Raw genomic sequence first — 21,133 nt, 5'->3', positions numbered from 1 at the left:
CTCTTAACCACTAGGGTGTGCTAATCTAAAATTTTACAGGTCCTTTCAGAACATGGCCTTAATGAATCATACCAAGTTTCATAAAGATATGTTCATGCATTCATAAAACACAGCATTTTATGACAAAATTAAAAATAGCTGACCAAAGAAAATTGGATAACATTCAACTCGGCATGCCTCAAGGAATCTAAGGAGATCCTCATGATTTTAAGACAAGGTATTCAAACGTTATAAGCAAAAATAGCCATTTTTCCTATCTTGGCACCAGTAGGTGGCGCTGTGATGATTCTGTGCATGTACCCCAAATTCATGCCTATAATGACATATACCATTTTGTGTCAATACACCAAATTACTGCGAAGATACAGCATCAAATCCATTTTTGCGGGCACGCCATCAAATTTGTTGATGCGCTATACGAGAACGGATTGACCAATCAAAAATCTTTTAACTTTTTGTCTGGAGTTTGAGTAGATGCTACATTCCAAATTTCGTGCAAATTAGACAAACGCTCTAGGAAAAGTTTGAAAAAGTTTTTTTTTTTTTTTGGGGGAAAATTCAAAATGGCAGAAAAATTTTCATGAAGAAAATGCATTCGAATCTGCACGAGCCATGGAATCTGTGGAAACAAGAATTTTGTTTCTAAGACTTAAATGTCAAAAGTTATAAGCATAAACATGAGTGAATGTTTGAACTGTTGGTGGCGCTAGTGGGTTTGAGGTAGAGAATCCAAATTTGCTATGGAAACAGTTCAGACTGTCCTCTATCAGTGTGCCAAATTTCATAACTTTTTACCATACGGTTCTCTGCCATAGACTCGAGCGGAAGAAGAGGAAGAAGAAAACTTAAGACCCCTAATTGAAGTTTACAATATATTCACATAGAAAACAACTGTTTTAAACTGGAATAATATTTCACATTTTTACTGTATTTTTGATCAAGTAAATGCAGCCTTGGTGAGCAGAAGAGCCTTCTTTCTCAGACATTAGAACGTCTTTTGAACCCTAGCCTGCGTGTGATTGGTCAGTTGTGTCATTCTGTGGTTTATTTGTAATGTTGTATTTGTCGTTAACAAATGTTTCTCCGTCTGTGTCTCAGAGCATCAAGGTGAGCTGGCAGCCGCCGCCTGCTAACATGCAGAACGGATTCATCACCGGATATAAGATCCGCCATCGCAAAACGGGCCGACGGGGTGAACAGGAGGCCATCGAACCCAACAACCTCTGGTACCTCTTCACCGGTGCGTCAGTCTGCGTGTGCCTTCGAACTCTTTTAGTTCAAGATGTTTTCTATGATATGAATCTGAACATCCATTCCCTCTCTTCTGACTGACCGAACGCAGATTCCCTCATTTCTCATGTCGCACACATTGTTTTTAGAACGCATTCAATGCGTGTTTAAGAAGTCGACACACGATGGGACACATCACACCGGATTTGTCGTCCTCCGGGCTTCGGGAAGCACAGATGTGTGTTTATTTGAATAGGATTTCTGAATTTATTTGAAAATCATATTCATTTCCATTATTCCCTTGATGGATATCTCGCTAAGTTGCTATTTCCGAAGGGATTCATTTCACAGTGCCGTTGGAGTGTGTTATGCTAATTCCTGACACTCCGGGGTATTCAGGGATGACAGCGCTCTACTATCATAATTGCGTTTTTTTATCTTTACTCATGATGGAAATGCATCCTGATCTGTTTAGATGAGGTTTGGAGACCTTGTTTACCTCGCCGCCTTCACTGATTGCTGTTTACTAATTAGAATCGCAAATAATAATCACACACACACACACACACACACCTTATTTTCTGTTTCTCTGACTCCCGCTCTTTGTTTATTGTCTGACAGGTTTGGAGAAAGGCAGCCAGTACAGCTTCCAAGTGGCAGCGATGACGGTCAATGGCACGGGTCCCAGCAGCGAGTGGCACACGGCCGAGACGCCAGAGAATGACCTGGACGGTGAATATGGCTGCAAACACACAATGCAACACAATTTAGGGCAGCATAAACCGGCCTGAGGTGTTTAGGGCAGTCTGTTTTGAAGGTTTTCGAGGGGTTCGGTACTAGTGATGGACGCTTTGGAAGCACTGCTTCGTGAAGCGTTGAAATCTTTGTGAATCATTTGTTTAGAATCAGTGATTCAAACCGTGTGTCAAACGTTACACCTGTTTGAGATCTCATTGCATTTAAACTGTTTTGACCAGAAGGGTCACCAGCATGTGGCATTACTAATTATGGCATTTCAGTATTATGACATGAAAAGTCGAAATTATGACACACTAAGTCATAATTATGAGAAAAATGTGAAATTGTGAGATAAAAAAGTCAAAATTATGACACTCATAATTGTGAGATAAAATGTCGAAATTATGAGAAAAACTAAATGTTGACAGTCATAATTAGGAGATAAAAAGTTTAGATAAAAAAAATTAATTATGAGATAAGTTGAAATTAACATAAAAGTCAGTTTTGCCACACTGTCATAATTATGAGATAAAAAGTTTAAATTATGAGAAAGTCAAAATTATGAGTCATAATTGAGATAAAAAGTTGAATGTATGACAGTCATAAATATGAGATAAGTTATAATTATGAGATAAAAAGTTGGAATTATGACACTAAGTCATAATTACATATTATAAATCATAATATATTATAAAAACTTGGAATTATGAGATTAAAAAGTTTAAATTGTGAGATAAAATATTTTCTGACTAAATTAAAAGTAATTATAAAATAAAAAAGTTTAAAATATGAGATACATTATGACTTTAAAAATCTAATGAAATTAAAAACTCAAAATTATTACATAATTCATAATTATGAAAGGAAACTCAAAACTGAAATCCAAAGAAAACGTTGAAAATATTTTGACTTTTTGTGTCACATTTGAGTTAAGTCACAATTTCGATTTTTCATCTCAGGCAGTGTCATAATTTCGACTTTGTCATAATTGACTTTTTAAGTTGGAACTTTGACTTGTGTTCTAATTTTGACATTTTAATGTCATAATTATGATTTTTTTTTTTAAATCAATTTCATGGTATGTCATATTTTTGATGTTTTATGTCATAATTATGACTTAATCTCATAAATGACTTTATGAGACTTTATGAATTTCGAATTGTGTGTCATAATTATGATTTACAGAAGCATGTTCTCATGTGGAGTAAATGGGCTTCCATTAGTAAGGACCGTATTCACTAAACACTGGGATTCGGTGATTATTCAGTGACCTGAAACGAGGAATGTCTAGTGAGCAAACGTTTCAGGATGAGTCTGACCTTGTAACCGGCCTAGAAATGCCCGATTCCCTAGACAGTGCGCTTACTGTTGAGCTAATGTGTGGATTGAGACGTAGCCACAGGGTACAGGAGCTGAAGAGAGGCCCGGGTAAGTCACGCATGTCCCGCGGTGAGAGGAAACGGTTTAAGCAGAGAATCGATACGTCTGGCTGCAGTGTGTCTGAGTTTAGTCTGAACAGGCAGAGACAATGAAAGTTTAAAGCGCACATCATTTGGCATGTAATAGATGAAGATGTGTTTGACATTTACAATATCTTTCAACTCGACGCAGAGCGCCTGAATCGTCTGTTCTAATGGAACGCTTTGAAGACTTTGTTCCACGCGAGAATGTCAGCTTTGAACGATACATGTTTCCTTCTGCGGATCAAACGCGTGGCGTGAGGTTTGATCAGCACCTGGCTGAACTTCACTCTAGTTTGGTGGTTTGAGCGACTCATTAATCAGAGATTCTCTGTGGTTCCCTATAACTGCCTGAGGGAAAGACAATTACGAGAGCGAGCATTGATGTAGGAGAACACCGGCAGCGTGTGTCGAGCTGCGTAAACGCTGAAGGAGTCGACGCTTCGTGCTCTTAGACGAGAAGAGAGTAAATGAAATGATTTTCAAAATAAAAACTCCCAGAGTAGCAACAACCGTTCATGTGAGGAAGAGGACAGAGATCTATCTGTCTGTCTGTTGTTCACGTCATCCATCCATACATCCATCAGTTAATCTAATTTTATTTTAAATTTTTACTTTAATTCTACCTTCTTTCTTACAAATCCTGTTTCCCAACTCAGTTTAATCTCGTTCTCAGTAGGGTTGTGACTGGAGGTGATTTGCTCTGATGTCTCTACAGCACAAGAGTGTGATTTGAGGAACTTGTTGAAACCCACTGACCAATGAGCTCGTTTGAACTTTCTCTGTTCTCTCTAATGTAGAAACTCAAGTTCCAAACCAGCCGAGCTCTTTGCATGTGCGTCCGCTGCCCAACAGCATCATCATGAGCTGGACGCCCCCGCTGAACCCCAACATCTTAGTACGGGGATACATCATTGGCTATGGAGTGGGCAGCCCGTACGCCGAGACTGTGAGAGTGGACAGCAAACAGCGCTACTACTCCATCGAGAACCTTGGTGAGGAACAACAGACTCTAGTCAATCAAAATACATTTACTGGAGAAGAACAATGACTGAAGATATTAAGACTTGATTAATGAAAAATGTATAAAAATGAAGTGAGATTGTGCTTCTAATGGAATCAGAAAAACATTCTTGATTCAAAGTGAAAACATGATTATTTTTCTGACTCCATTTTGCAGATGTTTGTTTTTAGGGGTTCAAGTGTGTGTCTCTGAAACTCTGTTGTGATTGTTAAATTTCCAAGGATCTCTAAAAGTGATCAGGCAGACCAAACCGTAAGTCGTAGAGACTTGAAACTTTGAAGGCTGGTAGTACTCACACCGTCTACAACGTCACCAAGGCTCGCCCCGATCGGCCTGACGGGGGCGCTACAGCGCTCAAAAGTATATCGTTGGAATCCTTCGCTCAAGATACATGCCTCGGATATGCTCATTGTTCTTGGCGAAATTTTCGAAAAAACTACTTTTGCGAACTAGTCTTGTGTTTTTGACCTGATCAGAACTAAACCAGTGCATTGAGATTCTCTGGAGTCTGATTGTCAATAGGGGTGAAAAAGGTGAAATTCCAGTTCACGGTCTCTAAGGGGCACCAAAACGTTCGAAGTGGGCGGAGCCATTTTTACTAAAATGGCTATAACTCGTGAACGTAATTAGATATTTTCACCAAACTTGGCACACCTGTGTAAGAGCTAATTCCGTGGTCACCTGAAAAAGCATGCAGCAACTGGCCACTTGGTGGTGCTATAATAGGGAAAAAAAACATGAAAATGGCTATAACTACTTTACCGTTAGTCCAATCGACCTGAAAATTGGCATGCAGTGTCTTCATCTGAAGTGTCATGATTGTGTATGAGGACATTGATGCATCTCAAAAAAACCATGGCCGCCATCGGCCAATGAAGTTTGAGCAGCAATCAGACAAGGTTAACGGCCACCGGGGGGGCGCCTTCGCATTTTTCACGTGTGTAAAAGATCACACCCACAACATTCTCAACTCCTCATTCCGAGCAACTTTGCCTCTAGGACCGCCGCTGTCCATCGAATTGTTCGTTAAATATTGCAAACCAACTGGTTTTTTGGCTCGACCTCAATAACTGTTTAAAAGCTTTATAAACCGTAATTTTGCACTTGGTAAATTGCCTGCATTGGCTGTAAATGGTCTTTTCCATCTATGATCTAATTGGTTACATGCTTGCTAAATAAAACATAATACCTTTTTACGCATCTGCTTGAAAAGGCCTGAAAAAGCACCTGAACCCTGATAATTGCTGCTCGCAGCTGTATTTTCTTTATTTGTACTGGAAAACTAGACAAAAACACAGAGGAAGAACATCATTTTTTGCAGTGTGAAAGGTATGATTGTTATTAGAAGTGCTGTGAATTGAATTCATTTAATGAAATTACTCTTTTAAATTGGCTTTCGCTTATTCATTATGAAGAATATCATGTTTTATTTAAAGGCAACTAATATGAAAACAAGTGAGGTGTAAATTGAATTTCATCTGCAGTCGAATGACAAAAAACGCAATGACAAATCGCAGATTTTAATATTCATAAGAAGGTGCGGTTAGTTCAGTGATCATGAATACGTAATGAGAGTTTGTTCAAGATCAAACACGCTCCCCTGAGTTAGAGCACGCTAATGTTTAATTTATTCTATTTTTCTGTGATTACCCAGAAAATCTGATGTCAAGAGGAGTTTAGCACTCCCTCGTCACATTCATTAAAGCTGCGTTGGTTTCGTCAGCCGTGTGCCGAGAGCTGCTGGATCTCGAAATCGTGGTGAAATTCTCACCTGCGGTCTCCTTTGTTCTCTAACCGTTAGAGCCTTTCTGCCCGGCTGATCTGGCCTCCTCTTACCTCCATTCTGGACAAAAATAAGGCCACGTCCTTATCAATATTTCACATGGAATCCACAGGTTACCATGGCAGCGATATTGAACCCAATCTGCCGACGAGAGAGCGGCTGCCCAGAAGGAAAGGAGAAACAAATGGAAAGAGGAAAAGAGCATCTTCTCTTTCTTTGTTCAGAGATTTCATACAGATACAAAGAGATGAATCTAAAAGCCTTGATCAATTACACCCTCTGAATGAAATCAGCCCAGCACTGCTGGAGACGGTCGAGCAGATCTCAGATACAGATGTTGTTGTTGCTATTATCATCAGTATTTCTTATGATATTATGACTCATTTTAAATGCTTGTACTTTTGCAGAATCTCTTGTGCACCAGATTAAAATCATGTGTGTGTGTGTTTTCAGAGCCCAGCTCTCATTACGTGATCTCGCTGAAGGCCTTCAATAACGCCGGCGAAGGAGTTCCTCTATACGAGAGCGCCGTGACCAGATCCATGTCAGGTGGGTCACTGGAGGAAATCATGCCTATTTTATATTTAATGTTTAAAATGTTTTTAATGTTTTAAAAATGTTTAGGGAACGTTAAAGAAACATTATGGAAGCTTTACTTTTGAATGTTCTCGGAACATTCTGAAATGTTTTAATGACATTATTAAAGACCAGATAACTCTGAATGAACGTTGTATTAACGTTACTGGAAGAACTTTTGTTCATAATTTTGAGTGAACCTTGAGAGAACGTTCCCTGTCTCTGGGAATGAATCAAAATCATTTCAATCTTTCTCCAGAGTCACCAGCCGTGAGATGTTGCTGTGTTTTATATCATCAAACAGAATCTTGGTCTGTTCTGACTCGTGAAAGCTTGTTGACATTCACAAACACAGCCTGTTTCATCAGCGTCTCTTGAGTTTCATTCGTGCTCTGCTCTGAAAACAACCGTCTTAATATGAACCCCAATGAAGTCATCTACATTTCTCTTGATTTCGTCCACAATCACTTTGCATTATGGACCAATGAGTTTCTTATAAGGCTGATGTCTCCGTAGGGTTTAAACCTCCATCAGTTTGTGTTCATATCTCTGACAGATTCATATCTCACCTGATGAAGATTGATGAGTGACAGAATAAATCACTCAGATATAGAGATGTGTTTGTCTGATGATGATAGACTGTGTGTTAGTTGTTTCTTGACTGTCTTTCCTCTGTGTCTCTCAGGTGAGACTGTAGATTTATCGTCTTTACTTGGTGAATCTCGCAGGAACACTCGTATTTCACCGCAGAATCACAAGAAACAAGCTATATTTAGCATGAAGAAAATTAAGCTTATTTTATCAGCATATTTTTGTGCATATTTAACACAAAATTGTCTTTCGCACTGCAAAAAAAAAAAGTTATTTCTCAATATTTTTGTCTTATTTTCCAAAATTAAATATTCTTAAAATCAAGATGCATTTACTGAAGAAAAATGACTGAAGATATTAGGACTTGATTAATGAAAAATGCATCAAAATGAAGTGAGTTTGTGCTTAAAACAAGAGCAAATATCTGCCAATGGAGTCAGAAAGATAAACTATCCGCTGGAGTTCCTCAGGGCTCAGTGCTGGGACCGCTTCTCTTCTCCATCTACATGTCATCAGAAGGACCTATCTTTTTGAAACATGTTTTTTCTTGTCATTTTTCATTAATCAAATCTTTATATCTTCAGTCATTTCTCTTCTCCAGTAAATGTTTCTTGATTTAAGAATGTTTAGATATTTGTGCTGGAAAACAAACAGAAACACTGAGGAAGAACATCAGTTTTCTTCTTGCAGAAACTAATTTGATATTTTTCTGTTGATTTTGTGTTGAAATATCGTTCATGTTTCCTGAGATTCTCCTTGTGCACTAAAAAATGGTAACCTAAAAATGATACACTGAAGAAAAAAATGTGTAGAAATTTTGCAATTAATTACAAAGAATTGAAATAAACATGAAAGATTTTCTATATTGTAACATGTAAATGAACTGGTTCAATATATCATTTAATATTGCTAAATCAACCTAAATACATCCATTTATACCAACAAAACTCATTTTTGTGGATTCATCAGGAAGAAATGATGCTTTAATTGCAGGTTACCACTTTTTACGGTGTATCTCTTCATCTTTACCTGTTTGTGTCGCTATCTAGAGCTCAATGTTCTTCTTTTCTCTCTCTCTGTCACTCCATTTCCCTCCTTTATTCCTCCTGTCCGCTCTCATCTCCGGTCACTTATGATTTGGTCTCTCGGACATGAAATGCATAACCCTGAACTCACTCACACCTCAGACCCCTCAGACCCATCCGATGACGATCTGTTCCATCTGTTTGATAAATTCCCCACCCCTGTCCCAGACACCTCCACGCCCATGATTCCTCCCGTAGGTGTTCAGGCCGTGCCGCTCACCTCCGACTCGGTGCGGGTCAGCTGGGCCGACAACTCCATCCCCAAGAACCAGAAGTCGTCTGAGGTGCGCTACTACTCCGTCAAGTGGAAGACCAGCCACTCCACCAGCGGCAAATACAAGGTGAACACCAGAAGACCATGGTAAACTGATGTAGGAATTAGCCTGTACCATGGTATACAACCTTAGAATCAGATCAGATGTTTTTTGTGTGAGATATTGCAAAGAATCGCCTTGTTCTTGATGTGACGTGTGTGTGTGTGTATGTGTGTGTGTGTGTGTTGTGGTCAGTCGGCGGATACGACGGCACTCAGTCACACCGTCACGGCTCTGAAGCCCAACACCATGTATGAGTTCTCAGTCATGGTGACCAAAGGCCGCAAGTCCAGCACATGGAGTATGACGGCACACGCCACCACCTATGAAGCAGGTACAAACACACTTCTCCGTCTGCTTATAAGTGTACAAACGGTGTGTGTACGACAGTTTATACTGTGCAAGAGCAGAAATATCCACCCTTACCGATTGAGTTCATCAAGATCCAAGTGAAAATAATCAAATGGAATAAAGCACCTTTCTTTTGTAATGTTTTTCAGTGAGTTGCCAACTAAAATAAGTATTTTAACCATAAATAACAATAAATTGATACTATAGACCAGGATTTTCCAAACTATAATAAGCTAATAATTAAATAAATCATAAAAAAAAAGCTGATTGAAAATTAAATCGTAAAAAAGTCAAATTAAAATTAATGAATAATTAAAAAAATAATAATAAATCATAAAAATGTCAAATTAACATAAAATGAAAACTATCAACACCAAAAAATTAAATCATAAAAATGTCAACATAAAATTAATAAATCATTTTGAAATAAATATAATCAAAATAAAATACTAAAAATACAATTATAAAATGTCAAACTAAAATAAATACAATCAAAATAAAATACTAAAAATTAAATTAGAAAATGTCAAATTAAAATTAATGAATAATTTTAAAATAAAAACAATCTAAATAAAACAATCAAAATTAAAACAGAAAAATGTCCAATTAAAATGAATAAATCATTTTGAAATAATAATCAAAATAAAACACTAAACATTTAATCATAAAATGATAAATTAAAATTAATAAATCATTAAAAATAATAAAAACAATAAAAATAAAAGAAATCACAAAAAAAGAATGAAAATTAATAAATATTTTTCAAATAAAAACTATCAAAATAAAACACTAATAATTAAATCATAAAAATACCATATTAAACTTAATAAATAATTTTAAAATAAAAACTATTAAAATAAAATACTAAAAATTAAATTAGAAAATGTCAAATTAAAATTAATAAATCAAATTAGAATAAATACAATCAAAATAAAATACTAAAAATTAAATTAGAAAATGTCAAATTAAAATTCATGAATAATTTTAAAATAAACACAATCTAAATAAAACAATCAAAATTAAATCAGAAAAATGTCCAATTAAAATGAATAAATCATAAAAAAAATAAAAACAATGAAAATAAAAAAATCACAAAAAATAATTCAAATTAATTAATCATTTTAAAAATGAAAACAATCAAAATGATTTTTTTTATGTTTTCACCTGCATGTCATGTGACCATTAACCGACGTCAGGGAACCGTGAACATGCGAAAATGTTGATAAATTATTGAAATATTAACGTCAAATGTCAGAGGGACTCCAAGAAAATATTTGAGCTCAGAGGGCTTCAGCTGACAAAATAATTAGGAAATATGATGACTCGGTGTGGGTGAATAATTACTCACACATTAATGAAATGACTCATACTGTGATGTGAGACTGTGCTCCCTCCAGAAACACACACATTAATCACTGTGAACGTCAGGATCACGGGACTCGCATCTGTGCAGAACCGCAGTTAATTATGCTGTTTAATTAGCGCTGGACTTAAATATCTGCTCATCATCAAGAGGCACAAACTCTCTCTTTCCATTGGTCAGCGCCAAGCTCCGCCCCGAAGGACCTGACTGTGATTGGCCGAGAGGGACGTCCACGAGCCATTCTCATTAGCTGGCAGCCGCCGCTGGAGGCCAACGGACGAATCACAGGTGAGAATCCTGATGATCAAACACATGACCAACAATTGAACAATACCGTTAACAATGTCGTTCACTGTCTATCTGCCAAAAAATCAACTTAATTCACAGGAAAAACATCATTTCTCCTGAACTACTGCTGTTTAATCCTGATCTTCATTAGGATCGTTATCATTCCAGGCGTTTTTGAACACAGACTCACATTAAGAGTTTCTCTCGTGACATTTAAAAACCCCTCGCGTGTCTTTATATCACGCCCTCATTAGCCGCCTGCTAAGATTTGACCTTTAACCTAGCAGCTCTGAGCGAAGCTCTTGACCAGCAGTGGTGGTTTGACCCTGGTTATCTCTGTCAGGTTATATTCTGTACTACACTCTGGACAAGAACATGCCCATCGACGACTGGGTGATGGAGTCCATCGCTGGAGACCGGCTCACGCACCAGGTCATGGACCTCAACCTGGACACCGTCTACTACTTCCGCATCCAGGCCAAGAACGCCAAAGGAGTGGGGCCGCTGTCGGACCCTGTGCAGTACAGGACCTCTAAAGGTGAGCCGCTGTGCCGTCTACATAGGGAGCTTCCTTCTGAGCCGTGAAGTAATGACACACGGATCCTCGGATCCATCTCTGTCTGATGTGAACATGCTGAAGAAAACTGCATAAAAATACTCAAAATATGCTCAGTTATATATATTGAATTCATTAATAGTTTTGCATTACAGTGCATTCTGGGATTGCCTCCTCATATAGACATAAATACAGTTTAATGACAGCAGTTGAGATGTACACAATTTTTAAAATAAATTAGTTCATTTTACATCACTAAAATTATTTTAAAAATGTGTTAATTGAAATAACACTAAAATAAAATATTAGATGAAAAAAAACAGAAACTGAAATAAGTGTAAGTTGAAGTACTAAAATGTACTAAAATTTGCACAAATATACATGTACACATTTTTATAATTAATTAGACACTTTTTTTACACAATATTGAGATTATTATTGTTAACTAAAACTTTTTTTTGCTAGATGAAAATACTAGATGAAAAACTTCAACTAAAAGAAAATTAGAAACTAAAATAAGTTTAAATTTAAGCACTAAATTTATTAAACCTACTATCAAACCTAAATAGTGACATTTAAAAAGAATAAAAACTAATAAAAACATTTTTGTTAATTGAAATAAAGCTGAAATAAAATTGAAATGAAATGCAAGATGAAAAACTTCCACAAAAAAAAAAATAGAAATTGAAATAAGTGTAAGTTGAAGTACTAAAATAAGTACAAATATACATCATTACACTTGTGCATGTACACATTTTTGTAATTAATTAGACACTTTATTTACATAATATTGAGGTTATTATTGCTAACTAAAACTAGATGAAAATACTAGATGAAAAACTTCAACTAAAAATAAATTTAATCACTTAATTGATTAAACCTAAAAAGTACAAAAACTATTAAAAGTTGACACAAACATATATTAAAGTTAAAATGGAAAACTAAAAGTCCATTCAAAATAGTAATAAAAACTATAATCGTATATAAATAATAATAAAATATTATTGTTATTCACTTGAAACATGTATTCACTATAAAAACTGTCATATTTGTATCTCTAATCGAGGCTGTTTTTAGTAGATATCTGTCATTCAGCAAATCTAAATATCAGCCCGTTAACGAGCCGCTCTCTGTAAGCAGCAGCTGCAGCAGTGGAATCAGCATAGACGTCGACTGTTGTGTCGTTTCTTATGTTTATGGTGTTTATTATAAATGTCTTGGCATCGGTTCATTAGCGAGAGCCTCATCACAGCATGTGGTGTTTGACATTAATTATGATCTGTTCGTTTGTGTGAGGGTCAGTGGACGCATCATAAATCTTCATCAGCGCAGGGTTAAAGTGAAGCGGGTCTCGCTGGTCTGCTGGTCGCCCACATTCACCGTCACACTGAACAGCTGCTGGCGTGACCTTTGACCCCGAACCAACAGACTCGAAAGCCACTGAACTAGAGAAACTCATTACTATATTATTTCTGTGATGAAATCTGATAAACATGAAGTGCTGCTGTCGTTCAGCTGCTCTGTGTCCTTCAGTAGACTGTTGAGTTTCAATTCAAGGATCACTAGTGCTTTAACCTGTTAACCCTATCTTCACTGGTAATGTTGTCACACACTGACAGTCTCGTTCTCTGTTTTCTTCTAGTTGAGCATCCGGATAAGATGGCCAATGATCAAGGTAAGGCATTGAAACAAACTTTGATTTGAATCAGTCTTCGTCAGAATAATGTCAAGACACCGCAGATGCACACCTGTGAAAGGATTCTTGATATCTTGTATACTGTTGTCATGGCAACGCATTCTGAGGCTCTTAATATGCTTCAAATTGCATGAAATTCGACACACACATCAGAGTTGCCAGCCAGTAGACATGAGCAAAGCCTTGGAGGAGGGCCTCTATAGCGCCACCTTTTGTTTAAAGTCGGGGGTTAGTTTTACCTACAGTCACCAAACATATTGTTCTCATTAAGCCGGACAACTTTCTAATTTACAGTCATTAGCTCCGACCAACAGGAATTCAGCGATTTTTGTTTGAATGTGGATTTTTTTTAACCAAGCTCTCAATTTTTATCTACTGCTCCAAAGGCTAAATCCAAACTTTTTAAACATAAAGTCAAGACATTGAGGATGCTAAATTGTGGATGGATATTGGATATCTCAAACGGTTTAGCTGTGGCGAGGCAATGTATTTGTGGTGATAAAAGGGAAACAGGACTTCTGCATTCATTGACTGATTTTGATGAAACTTCAGCTGTGTGTTTGTTGTAGAAGGCCGATCACATGGATGTGACTATTGTGAGTCAAAGTTATAGTGCCACCAACTGGTAACAGGAAGTGCTTTGAAATTGCACTCTTATTTTTCAGTATAATGTCAAGACATGGCGAATGTAGACCCGCGAAAGGATTCTTGATATCTTATACTGTTGCCATGGCAACACATCAAAATCAAACTTTAATAATATTCTTGGGTATTTTTGACGCTCTTAGCATGCTTCAAATTGCATGAAACTCGACACACAAGTTGTTGGTCAGTAGACATGGGTGAAGCCTTAGAAATGGGTGGGGAGGAGGGACTCTATAGCGCCACCTTTTGACAAAAACATATATTGTGTTTTTTGAATAATCAGGTTCTGAGTTTATAAGTACTCCTTGTAGGAGATTCATGCAATCGCCACCAAGCTCAGTCATGCACAGGTTTCCTTAAGCCCGCTGGTGGTATCGCCGGGGCTTGGGTCCGTCATCGCTGCTTGCAGCTATATTTGTTCTTATTTTAAACACAAACTCACTTCATTTTGATGCATTTTTCTTTAACCAAGACTTAATATCTTCAGTCATTTTGCTTCTCCAGTAAATGTATCTTGATTTAAGCATGTTTAGATATTTGTGCTGGAAAACAAGACAGAAACACTGAGGAAGAACATCAGGTTTTTTTTTTTTTTTGCAGTGCAGTACTAAAATGCCATGATAACCAACCTGTGAGGACATTTGATGTGTGTTCACTGAGAGAAAATACTCATAAATTGATCAAATCATGTTTCTATTTCAATTTAATGATGTGCACAGGTTTCTTTGAGGGTTACAACACAGAAAATATCATTAACCTGAAAGGAAAGCAATGGAAGTCTATGAAATGAGCTCACTAAAATAGACGTGTGTGTGTGTGTGTGTGTGTGTGTGTGTGTGTGTGTGTGTGTGTGTGTGTGTGTGTGTGTGTGTGTGTGTGTGTGTGTGTGTGTGTGTGTGTGTGTGTGTGTGTGTGTGTCACAAGTCACAAAGAGCACAAATAATTGCTTTCTCACAAAACTCCCAGCTCTAATCTCCAGCTCTCGTTCTCTTTAAACAAATTCCCTTTACAAATGGCCTTCAGACAGACGTGTCTCTCAGCTGTCCTCTGTGAATTTGCCGCCTGGTAATTCTCTCTTCTGAAAGGCCTGAATTGGAAATGGGGTTTGTTAAGAGTCCTTTGAGTGCCGTGTTGTCATAAGAAATAGCGCCGCGATAACGGCGATGAAGAGAGGCCGACGGAGGGATGTGTGACGCTGTCATCGCATCTTTAATGAGAGTTTGTGTCTTTGATTCTCAGCATTAATTAAGACGAGTCACAGCAGGAGACTCCTCACATGCTTTAATTGACATCCAGAGAGAAACATTCACGAGCGGAAAACTGTGTCAGAAACCTCTACATAAACTACCGGTAAAAAGTTTGGAATAATTACGATTGTTTTTGTGTTTTTGCATTTTTTTATTATAAATACAGTAAAAATGTGAAATATTATTACAATTTAAAATGGCTGTTTTCTATTTTATTTACAATATATTCTTTTATTTTAAATATTTCACAATTTTACTGTATTTTATTTATTTACTGTATTGCATTTTATTTTTTACTGTAATTTTATTTACTGTATTATATCAAATAAATGCAGATATTATGTGAATAAGACTTCCTCCAAAAAAAGTATGTGAATAAACATCATTTTAGCTTAACCTTCTCAGTCTATCAGTGTGATTGTCTGTGAGCTTCATCACATCAGATCTGTGAGAGATTTGGTCTGAGACCATGGAAACAGAAGAAGATGTTTCTCTTTTTACCTAAACGCTGCAGTTCACTTTAGTGTTTCTCTTCAGCACACGGTCAATTACAGCAAATGAGCGAGTGTGTGTTCCTGCACTCATAAATCAAGGCAAATGTCCTCGGGGTTGGAGGGATTGATGTTTGACAGTTTCCTTCAGCGGTCCAACCCACGAGTCCTGCTCCACTTACCAAACACACACACACACACACACACACACACCTTCAGCTCATCAATGCTGTGAAGAATCTCCGAATGCTCAGATTCTCCTCCAGAGCCTCGTCCACAGTTATTACACCGAGACCTGGATCATGTTAAAGTGTGTGTCAGATTCACTCCTCAAACCTTTCTGACTTCAATCTCACTGTAGTGGGACCTTATTATAGTTGAAGAGTTCAGGGATTATCCTCACTGCAAAAAAAATCATGTTCTTCCTCAGAATTTCTGTCTCATTTTCCAGCACAAATATCTAAACATTCTTAAATCAAGATACATTTACTGGAGAAGAGAAATGACTGAAGATATTAAGAAGATCAGTATTGCTTCAGGTGTTTGACCCTGTGAAAGTGATTGATTGTTTTAATAAACCCAATCTGTCATATGTAGATGTGTGTGTCTCACCCTGATCTCAGCGCTTCTCTCTGTGGTCTCAGGTCGTCATGGAGACAGCGGTTACTGGCCCTCCGATAATAACCCGATCGACATGAGCAGCATGAACGGTAAGAACACGTGCCTCGTCCAATGAGCAGAACGTTACTGTACAGATGCACAATCACAATCAAAGCATCTGACAGACAGACACACTATGACACTCTAAAACAATAGATGTAGCGCTGAACACGATGACAGCCAGTATTGTGTTTGTTTGTGAAATGTTGTCAAAAATGCTGCTGAAAGAACTAATGCAAGTCTAACTTTCGCTCTTTTATTGCAACATGAAATCAACATTGACTGTGTTCCTGAAAATCATTTTTTTATTGTAGTGCAAAAGAGTCAGAATTCAAGAGTGAAAGTCTGTAGCAGTGAATGAGGATCAGTGTTTCTACTCATTAGACATTGTCCACATTTGAGGACTGGATCAGATCAGATCAGATCATGGGGAAAAACTGCCATGTAGATATTTTTAATATTATCTCATAATTTGGCAGCAGGTTTATTAGGCTACTGTCACTTTAAGACCTGATGCATGGACCAATTATACTCTTACACATGCGTTTTCTTTCTCAGCTGTTTACGTTCACTTAAAGATGAAGTAAGTGATTTCTGAGAAACGCTGTTGATATTTGAAACCACCACAACAAACACGCCCCTACCAAAAGGGATCATACCCTTATCTTAATAGCTCCACCCCCAAATTCACAGGCACCTCCCCATAATAAATAGACACACACCCCTTCTGCTGATTGCCTCGCTCTCTCCTCCCCCATCATGAGTGGACACGCCCCCTACTGCTGATTGACTCGCTCTCTCCTCCCCCCATCATGACTGGACACGCCCCTACTGCTGATTGACTCGCTCTCTCCTCCCCCATCATGACTGGACACGCCCCTACTGCTGATTGACTCGCTCTCTCCTCCCCCATCATGACTGGACACGCCCCCTACTGCTGATTGACTCGCTCTCTCCTCCCCCATCATGACTGGGCACGCCCCTACTGCTGATTGACTCGCTCTCTCCTCCCCCATCATGACTGGACACGCCCCTTCTGCTGATTGACTCGCTGTCTCCTCCCCCATCATGAGTGGACACGCCCCCTACTGCTGATTGACTCGCTCTCTCCTCCCCCAACATGAGTGGACACGCCCCCTACTGCTGATTGACTCGCTCTCTCTCCTCCCCCATCATGAGTGGACACGCCCCCTACTGCTGATTGACTCGCTCTCTCCTCCCCCAACATGAGTGGACACGCCCCCTACTGCTGATTGACTCGCTCTCTCCTCCCCCATCATGACTGGACACGCCCCTACTGCTGATTGACTCGCTCTCTCCTCCCCCATCATGACTGGACACGCCCCCTACTGCTGATTGACTCACTCTCTCCTCCCCCATCATGACTGGGCACGCCCCTACTGCTGATTGACTCGCTCTCTCCTCCCCCATCATGAGTGGACACGCCCCCTACTGCTGATTGACTCGCTCTCTCCTCCCCCATCATGACTGGACACGCCCCTTCTGCTGATTGGCTACAAGTGCGTTGTGCTGCTCAGTCCGATCCACTTTCAACAGCATTTCTCAGAAATTGCTTACTGCACCTTTAAAACTGACTGTGTTTACGTGAATACTCTCCAAGACCTGCATTTTGACATTATTTTGTGTTTATAAGCCATAAAAAATTTATTAAATAATTATTTATTATTTCAGATGACTTTTTAAAAGACTACAATTGAAAAATGTATATATTATATAAAATTCATGTCATATGAAGTGCCTGTTTTGTAAAAGATCAGTCCTTCAACAGACTCTTGTGTGTTCTGATTTCAGAGCCTCCCATTGGTCAGATGCGGCCGCCGCACGGCAGCGTGACGCCGCAGAAGAACAGCAACCTTCTGGTCATCATCGTTGTTTCCGTGGGAGCCGTTACTGTGGTCGTCGTGGTGATCGTCGCCCTGATATGCACCCGCCGCTCGTCCGCTCAGCAGAGGAAGTGAGTTGAGCTGCTCTCTCTCTCTCTCAAATGAAGCTGCAGGGATGAGAAAACTCTTACCCTTGTGAAAAGAAGTGCGCTTAGTCATCTTGAATGTGCACTTCAAATCTTATAAGTGTATTTTTTGAAAGAAAATCTGTACCTGCAGATAATATAATATTAATTAAATAAAAGGCCACTTAAGTGCACTTAAAGAGAGACATGTTTAAAAAGTGCACTGTAATACTGTCAAATTGAAAGTTTTACTTTTTAAATCATTGTTTTAATAATCTTTTGAAGAAGTGCACATATTCTGATGCTGACTAACATACTGAAGCACATCTAAAATACTTGATTATATTTTTTTAAACTTTATATATTTTAAATGTACTAAATTGCAATTTCATTCCAAATGTGAAATTACATGCATATATAAAAACATGACATACAAGTCTCATTGGAAATGACATTAAAATATATTTCAATTTACCATAAATGCTTGTCGATACATTTAACCATATTTCAAAGAGAGTAGGAGTAATTATGAAATTACATATACAGATGTAATTAAGTCCTACTTAAGTGGACTTAAAAGCACCATTAAGTTCAACTAATTGCATTTAATATTAATTTAAATTATAATATATTTTAATTTAATTGTATATAACATGCAGTTGAGTGTCAGAAAACATTACAGTCAGTTTATGCTTAACTGTAGGCTGATTATGGTTGACAAACAGCATAACTGCACTAATATCTAATCTAATCTAATCTAATCTAATCTAATAAATATAATATAATATAATATAATATAATATAATATAATATATAATATAATATAATATAATATAATATAATAATATAATATAATATAATATAATATAATATAATAATAATATAACTGTTTTAAGAGGCCTCAGTTACTGACACAAGTGACATCATCACTGAGTGTTTCTAATGATGATGTAAACAGCTGAAGTGTGTTCTAGATAAGTGTGTGTGTGTGTGTGAGAGAGAGAGAAAGAGAGAGAAAGACTGTGTCTGTGTGAAGGTGAGATGCCACAAGTTCAGACCTCATTATCACCTGCCAGACACACACACACACACACAACAGTGTTCAGCAGCCCTGCAGACAAACAACATCATTATCTTCCAAAATAAGAGCTGTTTTAATAATACTCGGTCTGTGTGTGTGTGTGTGTGTGTGTGTGTGTTGAGTTTATATTGACAAAACATTACATTCACATTCTTTCAGCTTTATTTCTATGGCGCTTTATACAATAGAGATTTTCAAAGCAAGTTCACTGTTATAAACAGGAAAATAACAGTGTTAATGTTGTAAAACGACTTCAGTTTAAGCTATAATGCAAAAGACAACAGTGTCATTCGCTCAATTCAGTTCAAATGTGATCATTTCACTGCATTCAAATCAATTAATATGAATGTATATGAATATCTAGTGCAACAGGAACACCTCACACAGTTCCATCTGCAGAACCACAGAAGATTCTTCATTCCTCTGTATCTTGTCTGTTTGTTTGTCCCTGTAGGAAACGTGCGACACACAGCGCTGGGAAGCGGAAGGGCAGCCAGAAAGACCTGCGACCTCCTGACCTCTGGATCCACCATGAGGAGATGGAGCTGAAGAACATGGAGAAGCCCTCGAGCTCCGCCCCCTCCGGCCGCGAGTCGCCCATCCAGAGCTGCCAGGAGATGCCGCCGGTCAGCCACAGCCAATCAGAGAGCCAGATGGGCAGCAAGAGCAGCCACTCAGGTGAGACCACGTGATCTCCAGAGGCCTTGATCGATTTTGCAGTCTGTGTGTGTGTGTGTCAGCCGCTGAAGGTCATGTCGTTCTCATCTTTAGGTGCAGATGGGGATGAGGCTTCCAGCAGCATTTCCACGTTAGAGCGATCGTTAGCCGCCCGCAGGCCGACGCGCACCAAGATGATGATTCCCATGGACTCTCAGCCCAGCAACACACGTGAGTGACACAAACACGCCTGATCATACCTATAATGATAACTGTAACAATCAACATAACGATAACAATAACTATAACCATAACTATAACTATAACTATAACTAAAATGATAACTATAACAATTACAAAAACTATAATAACTATAACAGTCACAATAACTATAACGATAACAATAACAATAACTATAACAATGACTATAACAATAACTAGAACTAGAACAATAACTATAACGATAACAGTAACTATAACAATGACTATAACAATAACTAGAACTATAACAATCACAATAACTATAACGATCACCATAACTATCATAATAACTAAAATGATAACTATAACAATAACTATAACTATAACTATAACTAACTAAAACGATAACGATAACTATAACATAACTATAACTATAACAATAACAATAACAATAACAATAACAATAACTATAACGATAATGATAATGATAACGATAACGATAACTAACTATAACCAGAGGTGGGTAGTAATGAAGTACATTTACTTCGTTACATGTACTTGAGTAGTTTTTTGGAAAATTTTTACTTTTTAGAGTAAATTAAAATGTGGGTACTTTTACTTTAACTTGAGTACATTTGTAATGAAAAATCTGTACTTTTACTTCGCTACAATGGGCAACGTTCCTCTCGTTACTTTATTTTAAATCAATACTGTAAATGTTAAGAAATGCGTAGTTTATTCCATGCGCGCTGCCTCTTTTTTCATGAGCGATGCCCCATTCACAAATGAATCACTCTTTTGAGTCGATTCTGTTCAAAGACTTGATCAAACAAGTTGGTAAAGCTGTCTAAATTGATTCGCGAATCAGTTTGAATGATTTGTTCAGTTCCTGCACGCGCTGAATCGTTTGAAGCGGTTTCTCACTCGGAGCGTTGGATGAAGTAGCAGTGGACCTACAGTCAATTAAAGCAAATCTGCAAATGCATCCAATTGTTTGCCAGCGAAGAATACCTTTATTAGTTGAGCTGCGTATGCTGTTTGTGAACAATTCCACAGGTAGGCCTATCGATTTCATTTGATTTTACTTCATGATACAGCCTATAGCCAACATTTTACAACCAAACAGA

General features: G+C 37.8%; 1 protein-coding gene across 1 annotated transcript in view; it reads left to right on the top strand.

The window, feature by feature from the left end:
- Window positions 1–21,133, top strand: part of dcc (DCC netrin 1 receptor) — a 165,531-nt gene that overhangs the window by 126,401 nt on the left and 17,997 nt on the right. Inside the window, exons 17-29 of the mRNA XM_067408279.1 lie at window positions 1,099–1,240; window positions 1,852–1,962; window positions 4,229–4,423; window positions 6,689–6,784; window positions 8,590–8,828; window positions 8,997–9,135; window positions 10,696–10,803; window positions 11,147–11,341; window positions 13,002–13,034; window positions 16,083–16,148; window positions 17,911–18,073; window positions 19,603–19,826; window positions 19,920–20,036. Of these exons, the coding sequence (XP_067264380.1) occupies window positions 1,099–1,240; window positions 1,852–1,962; window positions 4,229–4,423; window positions 6,689–6,784; window positions 8,590–8,828; window positions 8,997–9,135; window positions 10,696–10,803; window positions 11,147–11,341; window positions 13,002–13,034; window positions 16,083–16,148; window positions 17,911–18,073; window positions 19,603–19,826; window positions 19,920–20,036 (1,828 nt within the window). The remainder of the gene's footprint in view (window positions 1–1,098; window positions 1,241–1,851; window positions 1,963–4,228; window positions 4,424–6,688; window positions 6,785–8,589; window positions 8,829–8,996; window positions 9,136–10,695; window positions 10,804–11,146; window positions 11,342–13,001; window positions 13,035–16,082; window positions 16,149–17,910; window positions 18,074–19,602; window positions 19,827–19,919; window positions 20,037–21,133) is intronic.

Source organism: Chanodichthys erythropterus, chromosome 13 (assembly GCF_024489055.1).
Source record: "Chanodichthys erythropterus isolate Z2021 chromosome 13, ASM2448905v1, whole genome shotgun sequence".
Taxonomy (NCBI): domain Eukaryota; kingdom Metazoa; phylum Chordata; class Actinopteri; order Cypriniformes; family Xenocyprididae; genus Chanodichthys; species Chanodichthys erythropterus.
This window is presented reverse-complemented; position numbering and strand designations above follow the sequence as displayed.